This window comes from Mustela nigripes, chromosome 14 (genome assembly GCF_022355385.1).
Source record: "Mustela nigripes isolate SB6536 chromosome 14, MUSNIG.SB6536, whole genome shotgun sequence".
Classification (NCBI taxonomy): domain Eukaryota; kingdom Metazoa; phylum Chordata; class Mammalia; order Carnivora; family Mustelidae; genus Mustela; species Mustela nigripes.
In genome coordinates this window covers 26701895-26721264 of record NC_081570.1, presented here as the reverse complement: position 1 = coordinate 26721264, position 19370 = coordinate 26701895, and the positions used below count along the sequence as shown (strand labels likewise).

General features: G+C 43.2%; 1 protein-coding gene and 1 long non-coding RNA gene across 5 annotated transcripts in view; one reads left to right on the top strand and one right to left on the bottom strand.

Annotated features, from left to right (window-relative positions):
- The window catches only part of KIAA0319L (KIAA0319 like), a 90699-nt gene extending 85949 nt beyond the window's left edge, over nt 1–4750 (top strand). For all 4 annotated transcript variants that reach the window (XM_059377234.1, XM_059377235.1, XM_059377233.1 and 1 more), the window contains one exon: nt 3512–4750. In XM_059377234.1, the coding sequence (XP_059233217.1) occupies nt 3512–3699 (188 nt within the window). In that variant the 3' untranslated portion in view covers nt 3700–4750. The remainder of the gene's footprint in view (nt 1–3511) is intronic.
- Nucleotides 4751–4835: 85 nt separating this feature from the next.
- Nucleotides 4836–19035, bottom strand: LOC132002187 (uncharacterized). The gene is made up of 3 exons (XR_009399771.1): nt 18934–19035; nt 15368–15481; nt 4836–5766 (listed from the first exon to the last, which is right to left on the bottom strand). It is a non-coding gene; the product is annotated as an uncharacterized LOC132002187 (long non-coding RNA).
- Nucleotides 19036–19370: the final 335 nt, after the last annotated feature.

Genomic DNA, 19370 nt, shown 5'->3' with positions numbered 1-19370 from the left:
TTAAGGAGGTAAATGATCTGTTTGACTTCTGTCTTTAAAAACCCTGACTGCTATGTGAGGGAACTGGAGAGGCAAGAATGGGTAAAAGGATTCGATAGAATGTCCTAATGGTGGCGAGGTGATGACATAAGGAGAGGCCCAGAGATTCCAGGTGCCTTTGCAAGGAAGATGGGATGCAGTTCGGAGTGTGCTGGCGAAGGGGTATGGGAGAAAAGCAGACATGCTTTTTCTGGTCCCTGAGCTGCTGTTTTGAGAACGTGTGGACGGGGTGGTACTGGAGAAGAGTAGTGGTTAGTTAGGACCCTTGTGAATGGGGCTGAGGAAATGAGGCTGAAAGACTGACAAAGACCAAAGTGTAAAAGCACTGAAAATCAGCCAAAGGAGGTAAGAATTCTGATGGTAATGAGAAGTGTCATCTTGAACGTGCTGGCTTAGGAAAATCAGTCTAGTGGACGCCAGCAGGGAGATTTTTGCAGTGGTCTAAGAGGGAGGTGACGATGGCTCAACCAGCATGGGGTCAAGAGGATGGAGGAACAGGAAAGATCAGGGCTGACTTCTGACCTGAGGGACAGAGAATGACTCCATAGACAGAATTAAGGCATTGGAGCAGTGATAGCTTGGGTAAGAAAAGATGAATTTAGTTGAACTCAGTAGAATGGTTGAACTGCCAAGCATCAATGTAGGAATCTTCTAGATACTCATGAAGGTCAACAAAAAAGTGGGTCACATCCCTTCTGGGGAGGATACTGAGGGACAAAAGTGGTGTCCAGAACTGAAGAGCCCGAGAAGGACCATCAGTGAGGGAGGGGGGCATCATTAGGGAATGGTCAGGAGTGTCTGCTGCTACAGAAGACAGAATGTTTCCACGATCACTAAAGAAGTTTCTGGTCCTCTAAAGAGCTGGAGGTAGGATGGGGACTGGCAGCAGAAGACAAATGCAGATTGTTCAGGCAGTGAGTACGTGGTGAGGAAATAGACTGTGACTATTGAGAAGTCCTTTACGAATGGAGCAGTAAGTTGTGGAGAAGCAGAGTGGGGCTGGAGGGCAAGGCTGCAGGCAGAAATGAAGATAGAGGTGAGGCTCCAGAGGAGGAGAGAGGGAGTGGGGGGAAAGGAGAGGGTGCGGGATACAGGGAGTTGCTTTGGCAAGACAGCGTGGAGGGAAAGGCTGGGGGAGGGCATGAGACAGTGCTGCATTGGAGGGGCAACATGCAAAGGAGGCAGATGTCTAGTGAAAAGGGGTTGTGGCAAGGGAAAGCCCCACGGTGGCCAGTTGCATCTGGGTCACCAGGGTGAAACCAGAGGACCGCCAGGAGGGCCCTTCTGTGCAGAGAGTCCCTGGGCATTTAGGCTTATGCAGCTGACCAGGCTGAAGCCCTGCTCTCATCCTAGACTTGGCCCATGAGTGGGTGCAACCCAGAGTAGAGCCACTAGCAGGACAGGGAGAATGGGATTCAGGCCTGTCAGCATAAGGCTTAGAATGGGAGTTCTTCAGCCCGAAGCGTGGGTTGAGCAGGCCATTTGGTGTGTGGAGGTAAGCGGGCATTGACCCTGTCTGGCGGGACCCAGGCTGAGCTTGGACGAGGGGTCTTTGGGGAGCTGTAGCGCCAAAGGCCACCAGGCAGGGCCTGAGGGATGACCACCCTCAGAAGACCTGGTTTACATTCAGCAACTGTGGTTCTGGGGTTTGTTTCGCTACTTTATTGACTTTTCAAAGCTTTCTATTGAGCATATTAGATTGAACCATATAAAATTACGGGTATTTGACTCTCTGACTTTTAAAAATGGTGGTTTTTTTGTTTTTGTTTTGTTCTTTTTTGTGGTTCAGTCTAACGTACAGAAGATCATAAGGACAGCTTGATGGGTTTCGATAAGTGAACATACCCATATAATCCACCCCCTTTCTTTCCAGACATGCGTTTCCCCTGCCAACTTCCTTCTGCCATCTTGGAGTGGTTTACATAAATGGAGTCACTGCATTTGGCCCCTTCCACTCACCATTACATTTACGACGTTCACATGTTGTTGGTAGAGCACGAGTCTATTCTTTCCCTGCTGTGTCGTTTCCCCTGTGTGAATGTCTTTGGCGGGTATATGGTCGTCAGGCAACTGAATTCTTTCCGTTTTTGGCTGTTATGAGGAGTGCCGCTGCAAACGCTCTGGTCCGTGCCCAGCTTGTACTGTTTAGTGGGGGAAATCGCTCAGTTCTCCAGGCAGAGCGGGAGTTCGTGTGGGCAAGTTCGTGTGAGTGCCGTCTACTGTGGAGCCAGGCGCGGGTTCCTGTCCTCAGCAGCCGTGAGGGGAGGAGGGCTCGGAACCAGCTTTGAGAGAGGGAAGCTTCATGTGGGTCCTTGGAGGGGCCTGCTTCCACAGGACAGAAGGAGAAGGATATTTCAGCTGCAGGGGCAGAGCTGGGGTTTGGGGGACCTTGACTCTTATGTTTGCCAGTCCTCCACCACACTGGAGCGGCTCAGGGTGCTGGTGTCAGCCTTATGTCATTCTGCCCAGAATGAAGTGAAAATATTCTGAGAATCCTGAGAAACACTCCCTTCGGAGTTTCGGGGGATCTCGGTGGGCCCAGGGGAAAGGGAGAGTGATTGTTGGATATGGGGGGTTCAAACACACCTCACCTGTCTGGTCACCTTTTTAAGAAAGGAGGTAGTTTAGGTCCAGGGTGGTTGGTGTGGGGTCAGAAGCACTGCCACGCTGGGTCCTCGCCCTGGGCATGTCCCGTTCCTTGTGCTGCTGGCTCTGCCTGCCTCTGGCTTTTTCTGGCACAGCTTCTGCAGCCTCAGGGATGACACAGAATGAAGGTGACTCCAATGGTTTGCAGAATCTCAAGCATCTTTTCTGACCTCGGGTGTTCCTTATGGGTCCTTGTTTGTGCGTTCGGATGAACTGATGGCTTGGGACTGTGTCTGGGAGCCCTGGTACTCCGGTTAGGCGCTCCCAGTAGGAGCGACCTCTCGGAGGCAGGGGCCTGTTCTCCCTGCTCTCCGCCTCCCATACGCACGCCATGGAGTCGGAGCAAACCCCTCTGGGGCATGAGGCTGTATCCTTCCTCAGTGTGGAGAACTCGGGCAGGCCCTTTGCCATCCATGCTGAGCCAGGACACGGTGAAAAGTTCGTCCTCTAGAGCTAACCTCTTGTTGTGTTTTCCTGCCTCCTGTGGGAATTCCATCCTGTTCATGAGGTGAGATGATAAAACATTCCACATTTCAACGAGGAGAACACTGTTGGGTGGCAGTAAGCGGAGCTAACAGATACTGGAGGTCAGGAACCCACACTGCGCCCCAGGTCTGTTGGTCCCATCTACTGTGTGACTTTCCTGAAGGAACTGCTCCAGCTAATTAGGACTGGGACAAGGACTCAGGGAGCCCCTCACAGCCTGGACAGACAGCGGGGACGTTCCCTGTCCCTCTGCTTCTCTTCAGGCTGGGAGAAGGGTACAAGGGCCTGGCTAAAGCCGAGGAAGGTGTGTGCTTCTGACCCTGGATTCGGTTTCTTGCAGGCAGCAAACAGAAAGGCCCAATGCTGAGCAGCAGCCTGATGCGCTCTGAGTCGGAGCTGGACAGCGATGATGCCATCTTCACGTGGCCAGACCGAGAGAAGGGCAAACTCCTGCATGGTCAGAATGGCTCTGTGCCCAATGGGCAGACCCCACTCAAGGCCAGGAGCCCACGGGAGGAAATCTTGTAGCCACCTGGTCTGCTTCCTCAGGGGTGGGCAGTGCCAGGGTCCAGAGCATTGCCGGGCTGGTCCTCAGACCTCCCATGTGTGGGCAGCTGTTCTTCCAGCGTCTGCTGGTCACTCCACCCTAATCCCCTCCACCAGAGCTGCTGGTACTTGAATCCAGAGACATTCTCCAGGAACCCTGAATGAAGCTGTGAATGAAGAGGTTTCCTCTTTAAACCCTTCTGGTAGCCCAACCTCCACCCCAACCTCCTCACCTCAGGGCCTCCTTTCTCGCAAACCCCTCCCCTGCTCCAAGGGCCATCCAGGCAGCTCCCAGCCTCCTCTCCTGCTCCCTGCCCGGAGTGTTGCTGCTCCCAGGGTGCCTGCACAGGGAGGCCGGGCTGTGCCCCCATCACCTGGCTGTAGAACCAAGCATTCCCAGCCTCCAGCTCCCAGGCCTGCCTGTGGGCATGTTCTTTGTTTCCTTCTTTGGGACAGAACGCACCCCTTTGCTAGGTCCGGAGGAAGTGGTAACCCCGTCCTCACCACTGATGCCGGTGTCCGGCCGAGATTCTGGGAGGACTGTTTCAGGAATGGGGAGGGACCCCTCTGGCTGCACTGTTGTGTCAGACAGGGGGCGGGCCACAGACTTGTCCCTTCCTCCTGACCAGCGCTTCAGGGCTCAGGCCCCCCCCACCCTGAGCCAGCAGGAGACAGTCACATGCTGACTGGAAGGTGACGGCATGAGCGCATGTGTGTGACTGCCCCACCGCGGGTCCTCTGTGTCCACCTACGTCTTCTCCGTGTGTCCCTTGCATGTGTGTGTCAGAATGTGCGCGCATCAGCTCCTCATAGGGCTCTCGGCTACCTGCAAGGCAACCTTGACCTGGACAGACTTTTAGCTCCTTGGAACAGAGACTTCCTAAACCCCTCGGGCCCTGTCACCGGTTCCTCAGCCATGTTCTGAGTGTTGAGGAACGGGAGCTTCGGGGGAGTGACTTTTTGGAAAGAAACTTAGTTTACACTACTGCACTACTGTCTGTTGTGAGATGATTAAACATGCTATTTAATTGTATGTGTGCCTGCCAGGTGTGCTGCGTCGCTGACCTGTACCATGGGTCCAGTCATCTGCGCATCCCGGTGATGCAGTGGCTTCCAGGAGGCAGGCTGCAGGCCTGGCATCATCAGTGCGTATGGCCGATGGTGCTGGAATTCTGCCTCAGCTGCTGCTGGCTGGGCGGAGGAGTGCACGCTCCTGGCCCCCTGCCGGCTAGCTGCTCCTCTCTAGCTCTCAGGGAGGCAGGCTTTCTGTCCTCTTCTCCGTACCTTCTGTTAACACAAAAATGATTCATTCCCCCACCCTCTTGGCCAAGCAGGGGATTCAAAGTGTTCTGATGCACAGGGTGTAGATTTGAGATTGCTGGGCCCCTGCACTTCCCTTTAGGATTTCCAAAGCAGTAAGGGCAGCCTCGTGCCCCTGGAACACTGCAGTGTTCGTGGAGCAGCCTGCACAGCATGGGGGCTGGGGAGGAGGATTGGTGTACAGTTTTGGGACTCCCAGGGAAGGGAGGAGAGGGGACAGTGGCATTCATACTGTACCCAAAGCCCTGTGTATAAAAACCCACTGGGGGTGGGCAGTATTGGCTCTGTTTTTCCAGATTCAGAAACTGAGGCATAGCAAGAAGTAACTCAGTCCACATACAATAAATGACAGAATTAGAACTCGGGCCCTGCAGAGTCTATTTGGTCTCCATCAAAATTCCCTGGGAGGCTTGACACTGTGGGGCCCCAACTGCAGAATTTCTGACTGAGAAGGTCTGCGGTAGAAGAGAATGTGCCTTTCTACCAGGTTCCCAAGGGATTCTCTGCTGCTGGTCCAGGGACCACACTTGAGAGAACCAGTGGGTCTAAAGGCACAATATATAGTGCAGCATCAACAGAGGCAACAGGTGTCCCATCCTGAAGGTGGTCGGAGGTCATCGGAGAAGCCAAAGCTCAAACTGCTCCAGGCTGGGTGTATGGGCTTCCTCAGTTGTGCAGGTCAGGCTACACGGGAGGAGGCAGAGGGGCAGGTGACCAGGACCTGGGGAGCTGAGTGTGACAGAAAAGCTGTAAAGAATTCAGGAAGGAACTACAGGATCTGACCACTTACTGGCTTTGTAGACTTTTCCTGTTCTGGCAGGGGAGTATCATTTCTATATCTAACTAACCTCAGCCACAGCTCACTGAGGATATGCCTCCGTCTCAGAGCTGAATAAATAAAAAGGGCAAAATCCAGGAACTGATGCTGCTATCCTCCATTTGCCTCCAGCTCAGGAGCACTGAAATACCCTTTCAGCATTACAAAAGCACCCATGTCCTCTTACTCATTGTCCTGTTGCTAGTCCCCAGCACAGTGGCTGGTCCACACTTCACAGTGGAACACAGAGGGTGGGTGAGACGTGGTTCCTCAAAGGGAAATGGCAGCCGAACAAGGGAAAAGAAGGCAGATCTCATCACTGCTGATCTGAGCTGACACCTGAGGAGGACACAACCCACTAAGTTCCTAGTAATATTACTTAGGGAGTAGAATAAAGAGAAGGAATTAAAATATGAACAGTAACAAAAAATGGGGGGCTGGGGATCAAGTAATGACTGAAATTAAAGTAAGCTAAGATCCTTCCATAGTAGGACAGTAAAAAATGATAATTAGCTTTAGAGTTTAAGTCATGTATTCATGTTTTAAGTATTGAGAAAGCCACTGGGAACTAGAATATGTAACATCTACACCAGACAAGGGGAGAAAAACAAATTAAGAATACATCAATCAGGGGTGCCTGGGTGGCTCAGTGGGTTAAAGCCTCTGCCTTCGGCTCAGGTCATGATCCCAGGGTCCTGGGATCGAGCCCCGCATCAGGCTCTCTGCTCAGCAGGGAGCCTGCTTCCTCCTCTCTCTCTGCCTGCCTCTTTGCCTGCTTGTGATCTCTGTCTGTCAAATAAATAAATAAAATCTTAAAAAAAAAAAGAATACATCAATCAATGAAACTAAATACAGGAAAGAAGGGGGAAAAAGCATTAAAAATGTGACACTTAAATGGGCAAAAGCTATCAGACTGGGTATTAAAACCACCACCACCATCACTTCCAAACAGAAGTTAATAGATTGAATATATTTGTAAAACTATGTAAGAGAGACACCTAAAATATAACTGAAAGACTGTGTGTTTGTGTGTGTGTGTGTGTGAGAGAGAGAGAGAGAGAGAGATAGTAAACTATACTACGGGTTTTGGCTCCTATTAAGACAATGAAGTGGCTCCCTTCCCCAGAATCTACCAGAAATCCCTCCCAAATCCTGTAAAAACCCATAGGAGACTGAAAGTCATCATAAACTGGGAAGTAGGGCATCAGTGACAGTGACATTGTCTGCCTTTGCTGTACATGGGATCGTCAGTCACATACGTCCCTGCTGTCAGTGGGACACTATTAGGGCAGCCCAAGAGCTCTGCTGGGATGAAAAAGGATGGGCTTGTGATGCCTGGAAGGCTCAGCTGGTTAAGGGTCTGCCTTCGGCTCAGGTGGTGATCCCAGGGTCCTGGGATGGAGTCCTGCATTGGGCTCCTTGCTTGGTGAGGAGCCTGCTGCTTCCCCTGCTTGTGGTCCCTTCTATCTCTGACAAATAAAATCTTGAAAAGAAAGGGATGGGCTAGGCTACTCTTGGGATTAAAAAACCTTCTCCAAAGCCCCAGGGCTGGTAGATGACAGCTGGGAAGTTGCTGCTTCTTCCTAAGGATCTGAAGGTAAAGCTATGAACACCTACTGGAGGGAGTGGTCAACAGTGACTATGAGGTATCTGGAGGTCATTACTTTCCCCTGCTTAAGCTGGCTTGGACAGGATAGACCTGGCCCCTGGCCCTGGCCTTTCATCAGTAAATGTCACCAGACAGGAACTGGTGCTGTGAAGGAACATGACAAGCTTATAGGTCAAAGTAACCAGATGCTGCCTGAGGAGTAAAATCCTTAGCCCCCAAAGACAGCAAACTAAACATACACACTGGCAAGGAACTGAAAATAAAGCAAAATAAATGTAGAGGGAAATATTAGCCATATGAAACAGGAATAAGAACCACACTGGAGGGGCGCCTGGGTGGCTCAGTGGGTTAAAGCCTCTGCCTTCGGCTCAGGTCCAGGGTCCTGGGATCACCACTGGCTCTCTGCACAGCAGGGGCAGAGTAGTAGTGCCAACATCTGAGTAAATGGGAGTCCTTGAAGAAAGGGGGAAAAGTGCAAGAGGAAATATCTGAAGATATGACAAACTGACCATAATTAACAATGAAAGAATTCATGGATGAAAAGGTAGGGAAATGTACAAACAGAAACACTATAGTAAAAGATATTTAAGACCATCTAAGAAAAGCAAAAACTCTAAAAGATCCCAAGAGAAATGGCAGATCAATTACAAAGAGAAAAGAACCAGACTGACATCAGGTCTCTTAACAGTATCCTTAAGTGAGAGACAAAGAATCACATTTCCAAAAAGCTAAAGGAAAAGAAACTTTGAACTCAAAATTCCTATCAAGACAAACTCATTTAAGCATGAGAATGTAATAAAAAATATTCTCAGGGCACCTGGCTGGCTCAGTCAGTGGAGCATGTGACTCAGTCTTGGGGCTGTGAGTTCAAGCCCCACAATGGGGGCAAAGTTTACTTAAAACAAAAAACAAGAAACACAAAACACAAAAAAACCCCAAACTCTCAGGAATACAAAGCTTCAGAATTTTTCACAAAAGATCCATTTTAAAAATACTCTTGGAAGAAGCAGTAAAGTATGAAAAATAAATTTAGACATGAGAAGAGCTATAGGAAGTAAAAATGAGCAAATAAAATACTCTGTCAAAGTCTGTAATCTGCAACAGCCTGGGCCAATGGAACACAAAATGAAGTATATCAATAATCTAAAATCAAAACTCCAAAGAGTACCAACTTGATACAGTTGGGAAGTCCAAAGGAACCTAAGAGTTTAATAGTTTTACTGGGAAGATTTAGATGGTAGTTACGCCAATTGGGGGAGGCGGGTGGTAAACAGAAATGATTAGTATTCAGTAAAATCAATAAAAATAAACGGGAATATATTACTACTTTTAAACAGGTAGAAGAAAATTTTCCATTGCTACTCCATGGAAAGCAAGGGGGAAACAGAGTACAGTACCTAAGCTCTGAAATACCAGCAGAAATAGGTCAGTTGGGAAGATGGCGGAGTAGGAGGACCCTAAACTTGCCTCCTCCCACAGAGGCAAAACACTCATATCAATATAAATAACACAGAAAAATGATCCAAAGCCTGGCAGAACAAACTCCACAACTAAAGGAAGAGAAGGGGCCACACTGAAGAAGGAAGCCAGTAGTGCAGAGAAGGGGTGGGGCGGGGTGGTGAAAAGACTCACATCAGACAGCCCATGATCAGGGAGGATGAATCTCTGTAATATTTGCCTTTGAAAGCAACAGGGGCAGAATTTTGTGAGTTCTCACAACCAGAGGGATTTAAAGCCTAGGATTTTTTTTTTTTTTAAGATTTTATTTATTTGACAGAGATCATAAGCGGGCAGAGACAGGTGGGGAGGCAGGGAATCAGGCTCCCTGCTGAGCAGAGAGCCCTATGCGGGGCTCGATCCCAAGACCCTGAGATCATGACCTGAGCCGAAGGCAGACGCTTAACCCACTGAGCCACCCAGGCACCAGCCTAGGATTTTAAAACTCTGCATGCTCAGCTCTTAGGAAAGCCTGGCTGCAGGGCCTTAGAAAGCAAAGTCCCCACCCTTAAAGAGATAGCACAGCCTGTGCAAAAACAGCATGGAAGGAGCAGTTTCAAAAAAACACCAGGTGGAGATGGGAGGGTGAGTGATTTACTAATCTTAGAGCAGGGCCTGGAAGAACAGGGATCACAGAAAGATGCCTCCAGGAACAAAGAAGCTGGCAGTCACCATTTCCTTCCCTCACACCCCAACATAAACCCAACCAGCAGGGATCCTGCCCTGATACTTTATTTAAATTCCTTGCACCAACAATCTCCATCCCTCCTCACTTCTGCGTATCTGCTCTTCTCAGTGACACTCACCATTAAGTCTTGGTTCTAGCCCCACTCCAAAAGACCAGTGCAAACCTTGCCGGAGTATCTCCTGACTCCTGTTTTATGGGACCTCTGGGGTGGCAGGATGGGGAGGGAGGAGGCATCCGGCCTCTTTTCCCAAGCAGACCACCACATACCTTGTTTCAATGTGCCCCACCCCTGCTGGGGATCAAACACTGCCCACAATGGTCAAAAAGAACCTCCGCATGCAGCTGGAGTAAGGAAAAAGAGGCCAGACTCAACAGCAAAACACATACAACACACAGAGGAGATCCTCCCTGAAGTGCTGGGCCCTGGGGAGCAGGGAACATAGCACTCTGAACTTCAGGGCACTAAGGGACCTCTTCTTCATAAGGCTATTACTGTTAAAAGCAAGAGTAGTTAACCTTCCTAATGCACAGAAACAGACACACAAAGTTACGAAATGAGAAGACAGAAAAATATGTCCCAACTCAAGAACAGGACTAAACCACAGCAAGAGACTGAAGTAAAATGTATATAAGTAATATGCCTGATAGAGAATTTATAGCAATGTTCATAAAGATACTCAATGAACATAAGAGTGGATGATATCAATGAGACCCTTAACACAGAAACAAAAAGAACCGGACACCAAGAACACAGAGCATCTCAGAAGACAGAGAAGAGGAGGCAAAAAATTTATTTGAAGACATAAGAGCTGAAAACTTCCCTAATCTGCAGAGGGAAACAGATCCAGGAGGCTAGCAGAGACACCCCTAAAAGTTTAACCTGAGGAGGTCCATACCAAGAAACACACTAATTAAAATGGCAAAGAAGGGCATATAGGTGGCTCAGTCGGTTCAGCATCTGCCTTCGGCTCAGGTCATGATCCTGGGGTCGAGCCCCGCATTGGGCTCCCTGCTTGTCAGAAAGCCTGCTTCTCCCCCTCCCTCTCCCACTGCTTGTGTGCCCTCTCTGTCTGTCAAATAAAATCTTTTAAATAAATAAATAAATAAGTAAGTAAAAATGGCAAAGAATAGGGGTGCCTGGTTGGCTCAGTAAGATAAGCTTCTGCCTCTGGCTCAGGTCATGATCTCAGGGTTCTGGGATTGAGCTCCACATCAGGCTCCCAGGGAGCCTGCTTCTCTCTCTGCCCCTGCTTGTGCACTCTTTCTCCCCCTTTCTCTCTCCAATAAATAAAACCTTTTTAAAAATGGCAAGAAATACTACTAAAGAAAAAAAAAAATTAGAAGTAGCAAGAGAAAAGACCACAGTTACATATAAGGTAAACTCCGGAGGTTATCAGGTTTTTTCAGCAGAAATCCTGAGGGCCAGAAGGGAATGGTTTGATAGATTCGAAGTGCTGAAAGGGAAAATCTACAGCCAAGAATTACTCTATCCAGTAAGGTTATCATTCAAAATAGGAGAGAGACTGTTTCTCAAACAAAAACTAAAGGAGTTCATGACCACTAAATGAACCCTAAAAGAAGTTAGTATTAAAGGGGACTCTAGGGGCACCTGGGTGGCTCAGTGGTTAAACCTCTGCCTTTGGCTCAGGTCATGATGTCAGGGTCCTGGGATCAAGCCCCGCATCAGGCTCTCTGCTCAGCAGGGAGTCTGTTCCCCTTCCTCTCTCTCTGCCTGCCTCTCTGCCTACTCGTAATCTCTGTCAAATAAATAAATAAAATCTTCTAAAAATAAATAAATAAATAAATAAATAAATAAATATTTAAAAGGGGGGGGCTCTAAGTGGAAAGACCCTAAGTGGAGTATTAAAAAAACCCACAAAACCACAAAAAGTAAAAGTAAGTATTTCTATAAAAATAAGTCAAAGATTAATAAAATAAAAGGATGCAAATGACAACATATACCAAAACACAGGGAGGAGTGGAATAAAGAACAGGTTCAAATCTAAGCGACATCAACTTAATATAGACTACAATATATAGAAGATGTTACAGCCAAACCTAATGATAACCAGAAATGAAAAACCAGTAACAGATATGCAAAGATATGCAAAGAATCAAGAGAAACACATCCAAGTATATCACTAAAGAAAGCCAACAGATCATGAGAGCAAAAGAAAGAATCAGAGAAAAATCTATAGAAACAACTACAAAACAAGTAACAAATGGCAATGAACACCTATCCATAACTACTTCAACTGTAAGTAGACTAAATGCTTCAATCAAAAGACAGAGTAACACAATGGATCAAAGGCCCACCTATATGATACCTGTAAGCGACTCGTTTTAGACCTAAAAAGATAACGTAAGGAGAGGGGAGAAACATTTATCATGTAAATGGATGTCAAAAGAAAGCTGAAGTAGCAATATTTGTATCAGACAAAACAGACTTTAAAACAAAGACTGTTGAAAAGAGACTAAGGACACTATATAAAAATAAAGGGGACAAGCAAACAAGAGGGTATAATAATTGTAAATATTTACGCACACAAGATGGGAGCACTCATAAAACAGTTAATAACAAACATAAAGGACATTACTGATAATAGTACAATAATAGGAGGGGACTTTCACACCCCTCTTAAGTGGATGGGACATATCATCCACATAGAAAATGAACAAGGAAACAGTGGTTTTGAATGACCCCGATACCAAAACCAGATGAAGACACCATAAACAAAGAGAACTACAAGCCAACATCTCTCATGAATACAGATACAGAAATCTGCAACAAAGTATTAGTACATGGAATCCTACAATACATTAAAAAAAACATAAATACATCACGATCAAGTAGGATTTATTCCTGGGATGCAACAGTGGTTCAATATTCACCAAGCAGTATGACTATTTTCAATAAGAGAAAGGATAAAAATTAGATGATGATTTCAACAGATGCAGAAAAAACATTCAACGAAGTACAATATCCATTCATGATAAAAATCCATCTGCAAAGTAGGCCTAGAGGGAATGCACCTCAACATAATAAAGTCTTTATACGAAAACCCACAGCTAACATTATACTTGATGGTGAAAAACCATCAAGTAGGAGTTTTTCTCCTAAGGCCAGGAACAAGGTAAGGACATCCGCTCTTCACCACTTTTATTCAGCACAGCACTTGAAGTCCTAGCCACAGCAATTAGACAACATAAAAAAAAAAAGGCATCCAGATTGGTAAGGAAGAAGTAAAACTCAGGATATTATATACAGAAAACCCTAAAGACTACCCAAAACTACTCGAACTGACAAATGAATTCAGTGAAGTTGCAGGATATAAAATTGATGTCTAGAAATCTGTTGCATTCCTATATACTAATAATGAAGCAGCAAAAAGTGAAATTAAGAAAATAATCACATCTTCAATTTCACCAAAACCAATAAAATATCTAGAAATAAACTTAACCAAAGAGGTGAAAGACCTGTACTTTGAAAACTTTGAGACACTGGTAAAGAAATTCAAGGTGATGTGAAGAAGGAAAGACATTCTGTGCTCATGGACTGAAAGCACAAGTATTGTTAAAATTGCTATACTACCCAAAGCAATCTACAGATTTAATGTAATCTAAATCAAAATACCAATAGCATTTTTCACAGAATTAGAACAATCCTAAAATTTGTATGGAACCATAAAACCTCAAACAGCAAAAGCAATGCTCAAAATGAAAAAGAGGAGCATCTGGTGGCTCAGTCAGTTCAGTGTCTGCCTTCGGCTCAGGTCATGATCTCAGAGTCCTCAAATTGAGTCCCACATCAGGCTCTCTGCTCAGCAGTGAGTTGGCTTCTCCCTCTGCCTTTGTGATCTCTCTCACTTTCATGCTCTCTTCAATAAATAAGTAAAATCCTTTTTAAAAAATGAAAAAGAAAAAACTAGGTATCATGATTCCAAATTTCAGTTATACTACAAAGTGGTAGGAATTAAAACAGAATGGCAGTGGCATAAAAATAAACATATAGGTCGACAGAACAGAACAGAAAACCAGAAATAAACCCACAAGTATTAACTAATCTTTAACAAAGGAGGAATGAATATAGAGTGGTAAAATGACAGTATCTACAACAAATGGTATTGGGAAAACTGGACAGTAACATACAAAAGAATGAAACTGGACAACTTTGGGCCACTCTTTTCATCATATACAAAAACACTCAAAATGGATTAAAGACCTAAATGTGAGTCCTAAAACCATAAAAATCCTTGGGCAAAGCACAAAGAATAATTTCTCTGACAGAGGCCATAACAACATTTTTCTAGATATGTCTTCTGAGGCAAGGGAAGTAAAAGCAAAAACAAACTACTGGAATTAACATAAAAATAAAAAGCTTCTGTACACCAAACAATGAAACTAAAAGACAACCTCTAAGTGGAAGAAGATATCTGCAAGTGACCTAAGCAATAAAGGGTTAGTATCCAAAATCTATAAACTGGTAAGATAAAATAATCCAGTTAAAAAATAGGCAGAAAACAGAAAAAGGCATTTCTCCAAAGAAGAAATACAGGTGGCCAAGAGACACATGAAAATATGTTCAACAGCACTCATAATCAGAGAAATGCAAATCAAAACTGTAATGAGATATCACTTTACATCTGTCAGAAAGGCTAAAATCAAAAACACAAGAGTTGGTGATGATGTGGAGAAAAAGGAAAATTCTTACACTGCTGGTGGAAATGCAAAGCGATCCAGTAATAGCACTACTGGATATTTACCCCCAAAATACAAAAACACTAATTCCAAGAGATTACATGAACGCCTATGTTTAATGCAGCATTATTTACAATAGCCAAGCTACAGAAGTAGCCTAAGTGCCCACAGATAGATGAATGGAGTATTACCCAGCCATGAAAACAAATGAAGCCCTGCCATTTGCAACATGGGTAGAGCTAGAGTATAATGCTAGCAGAGCATTGTCAGAGAAAGACAAATACCATATGATGTCACTTATACATGGGAAGAAATAAGCAAAGGGGGGGAGGGGGAGAGACAAATCAAGAAACAGATTCTTAACTATAGAGAACAAACTGATGGGTTACCTGAGGGGAGGCAGGTGTTGAGGGGGATGGGGGAAACAGGTGATGGGGATTAAAGAATACACTTATCACAATGAGAAGAAAAATAATGGTAGACATAAGTTCTAATAGTAGTTAAAATGAATATAAACATTTTAGACTTAACTGAAGAAAGACTCCCACTCCTTCTTTTCCATCTTCACCAGCAACTTTTGCACAGAGACATTAGCATTTGAGGATGCAAAGGGTGTGGAGTAACTGGGTGTGCCCAGAGCCCAGGCAGTCTGCTGGTGAGGGGTACCACAGTGAAGCAGCCTAGCAGCAGAGCAAATGAGGTGGTGGGTGGCCAGAACGGTAAGGAGACAGAAAACATTGTGCAAGTAAGTAATTCAGAAAGTAAGTGCATATATTGAGAATAATGGGAGCCAGATTTCTCAATGTTTTATAAAATGATTTATGAATGTGTAAAGGGAGAAGGCTAGAAAGAACCCCAACCAAGGGGTTGGATTGAGATTTCAAGAAATGTTAAGAACTCACAAGCTAAAATAAATGGGTGGATAGAAAGATATAGTTGTATACAGTTATGTGATATGTGTGTAATTTGTTTATGGATTGACTGATTCTATACACCAATAGGACATAAGAAATAATTTTACCTCAGTAAGATGAGCACCAAGTGCTAAGGCATTAGGATTCCACGACGGATTCCAAGATTAGGGCAGGGAAAGTACAGAATAATCTTGGAACATCTTGTTTTGAGTAAGTAAATGCTGAAAAAATGATGGGGAGATATCAGAAGGACATAGGAGGCGACCAGAACAGGCTTCCATTGGTTAAATCTAGGACAATCTGAGTATTAAAACAAATAATGAGAGTATCAGATTATAACCCAATGAGTAAAATAGGAATCCATGAGTCTATACTGATATAAAACAAAAGAGTAAAAAATTAAAAGATTCTATGAATTCTATATAAAACATCTAACAATAGCAAAAATGATGGGAAAACATTATCAGGCAAATGTTAATTATGGGAAAGGTAAGGGATCAATATTTATAGTATCTGAGAAGACAGAATTCAATACCAAAAAAAAAAAAAAAAAAAAAGACTGAGAGACTGCATACTGATTAGAGCAATTAATCAAGAAAATGGATATTAGTATACCTCAAAGATAGCCTGAAAACTGACAAAATTTTAGGCAAGGAAAGGGAGGGTGGATAACACTTGGGTTAAAAAAGGAAATGAGAAAACACCTCCAAACAGACTGATGATAATAAAATCATGTCTGAATCTAGGGACACCATTAAAGAGCTGAAGGGAAAAATAGATCTGAAGTCATTTTTCATTTTCATGAAATCATTTTCAGCAGTAAGAATGATTAAGAATGAATAAAGCAATAATTCAATTTAAAAAATGAATCAAAAAAACAAAACAAGAAACATAGTAACAAAATTAGAAATAAGGAGAAAAGTAAGACTGACAAAACCAAATGATGGTTTTTTGAAAAGATTCTTGGATAAGATGGATGAGAAAAAAGAGAAAAGGCAAAGAATACCAAATACAGAATGAAAGAAGGAAAAAAATTTATGAACGATATGTTAATAAAGCTGAACATAAATGAAACTATGAAAAACTTATAAATATATAATTACAGAGAAAATATAAAATTATAGAGAAATATAAAAATCCAAATTGACATAAAAAATTTGAATAGGCCAGTGAACATTCAGTGAATTAAAATGGCAAAGACCTCCCCTTTAGAGGGATAAAAACAATTAACAAATTATAAATTTTATAGTTTGACTATACATTCAAAAACAAGTTTTCTGTAAGTTCCACAAAATGGAAAAGGAATAAAACTTGCCCAATTCTTTTTGAGTCTAGTAATTCTAGACTCTAGAACTAATGATTCTAGAATCTAGTGATTCCAAATTAATTCATCTCATTCAGAAGAGAATTCAAGAAAAAAAATTAAGAAATATTTCATTGTGATTACAGACACAAAAGCAAAACAAAATACTAGCTAGCCAAACCTAACAGTATATACATATTTTTAAATTAATAAGGGTTTGTAAATAAATGCAGAAACTGTCCAACATAAGAAAATTAATGTGCTTCATAACATTAATAAAGGCAAAAAATAAGGACTATTAAAAAAGGACATCTGCAAGTTCAATACTTTTTTATAACAAAGAAAAACTCATGGCAAACTAGAAATAGAAGGGAATGTCCTTGGTAAAGGTTATATATCTAATCCAAAAGTATATATTAAAAATACATGTAAAACCAGGGTTTCATCAAGGAATGCAAGGATGGTTTGAGATCAGAAAACTCGATCAATGTATTTCACTAAATGAATAATAATACAAATTATATAGATACATAAAATGCATTTGGTAATAATCTTTTATTTAGTGGGGGGAGGGGAGGTGTTTTGTTTTGTTTTGTTTTGTTTTGTTTAGTAAAAGCTATCAAAACTTTCCTATCTTGGGGCGCCTGGGTGGCTCAGTGGGTTGAGCCGCTGCCTTCGGCTCAGGTCATGATCTCAGGGTCCTGGGATCGAGTCCCGCATCGGGCTCTCTGCTCAGCAGGGAGCCTGCTTCCTCCTCTCTCTCTCTCTCTGCCTCTCTGCCTACTTGTGATCTCTCTCTGTCAAATAAATAAATAAAATCTTTAAAAAAAAAAAAAAAAAACTTTCCTATCTTGATGCTTACGATTGCCTTCCAGACTGGATATACAGTTGACCCTCAAAAAACATGAGTTTGAACTGTAAGGTCCACATATACTTGAATTACTTCATAGCACAGTACCATAAATATTTTCTCTTCCTCATGATTTTCTTTTTTTTTTTTTTTTTTTTTTTTTTTTTTTTTTTTTTTTTTTTTTTAAAGATTTTATTTATTTACTTGAGAGAGAGACAGTGAGAGAGAGCATGAATGAGAAGGTCAGAGAGAGAAGCAGACTCCCCATGGAGCTGGGAGTCCGATGCGGGACTCGATCCCGGGACTCCAGGATCATGACCTGAGCCGAAGGCAGTCGTCCAACCAACTGAGCCACCCAGGCGTCCCCTTCATGATTTTCTTAATAACATTTTCTTTTTTCTTCTTCACATTATTGTAATACAGCATATAATACATATAATACACAAAATATGTGTTAATTGACTATTTGTTAAATCAGTAAGGCTTCCAGTCAACAACTATCAGTAGTTACGTTTCTGGGGAGTCAAAACTAATACTCTGATTTTCAACTGTGTGATTACTGCCCAACTCCTGTGTTGTTCAAGGGTCAACTATACAGATCAGTTATTCCTGCAATATGTAAGGGTTTTTATATCCTAATACGAATACACTTGGCATTATTCACTTTTCTTATTTGGCCAATCTTAAGGACATGAACTGATAGATCTGAAGAGAAATTCCATGATTACTAAAGGAATCTGAACATCTCTTCACATACATATTCCCTCTTTGGGTTTCCCTTCTATGAAGTATTCATTATTCTTTGTTCGCTTTTCTTTACAATTCAGCAGTTGTGGGTATATTCGAGATATATATCATTTGGTAGTTTTGCAAGTGCAGGTATTCCCACTCTCTGAAAGTTGGTATTAAGCCACTTCACTTTTACAAAAACTTACATTAGTACCCATTTCTGCTAACCGAAAGATAACAGAAGACGATTTTCACTTTCACAAAAAAGGCACAATGCCAAAATAGCATTCTGAATTTTGCAGCTAGTCCTTACAGAGGCAGTGCACACCCCAAAGAGCAAAAGCAACACCACTAAGCTCCTTTCCTGGGAACTACCCTCAGCGTCTCAGCATCAACCACCTCCGTCTCCGTAACTCTCTCTGCAAGGTGTCTGGGAGCATCTGTCCTTTATCTTGGTTTATTTTCTGCATCTGTTAGAAAGATGTGCCAAGAATCAGAAAAACTAAGAGGGGTTGGGTCTGGGAACGCTAAAATTTTCCATAGAGATTTCCATTCTACACTGTTTTGGCTTACTTAAGTTTTCATAGGAATGCTGTACCTTCAGAGAGTCTTCTCTGAGTCTATCATCCGTTTGCTATCTCTTACTGACAATTACCTTTAATTCTGATACAAAGTTAATATATAAATTTTCTCCATATGGTTTGTGCTTTGGGAATTTCATTTAAGAAACTCCTACTCTCCCCCAGATCACAACAATATTTGCCGTATTTCTATTAATTTTATAATTTTACCTTTCACATTTAAGACCTTTAAATCCATTGAGAGCCCACCTTTGGACATGATGCTAGTTAGGTATCCTGTTTTCTCCATGTAAAAAGCCAGTTTTCCAACACCACCTACTAAAACAAACACAGGATTTTTGCACATTACTTAATTACTAAATACTTTATAGCTTTCAGTGCTACTGTGAATAGTATCTTTTCCTTTTAATCACATTGTCTAATTAGCTGCTGCTCTAGTAGAAAAGTGCTTGAAATTTCATGAACTATTTTGTTCATGCTATCATTCTTAAACTTATTTTTCAGAGTTTGCTGTTTTCTTAAATACAGGTGTCATTGCACATCTGAAAATATGACTTAAAAATAATGAGTTTCATAAGAACCCTGGCTGGCTCGGCTGGTGGAGCATCCAACTCTTGTCTCAGGGTCATGAGTTGGAGCCTCACACT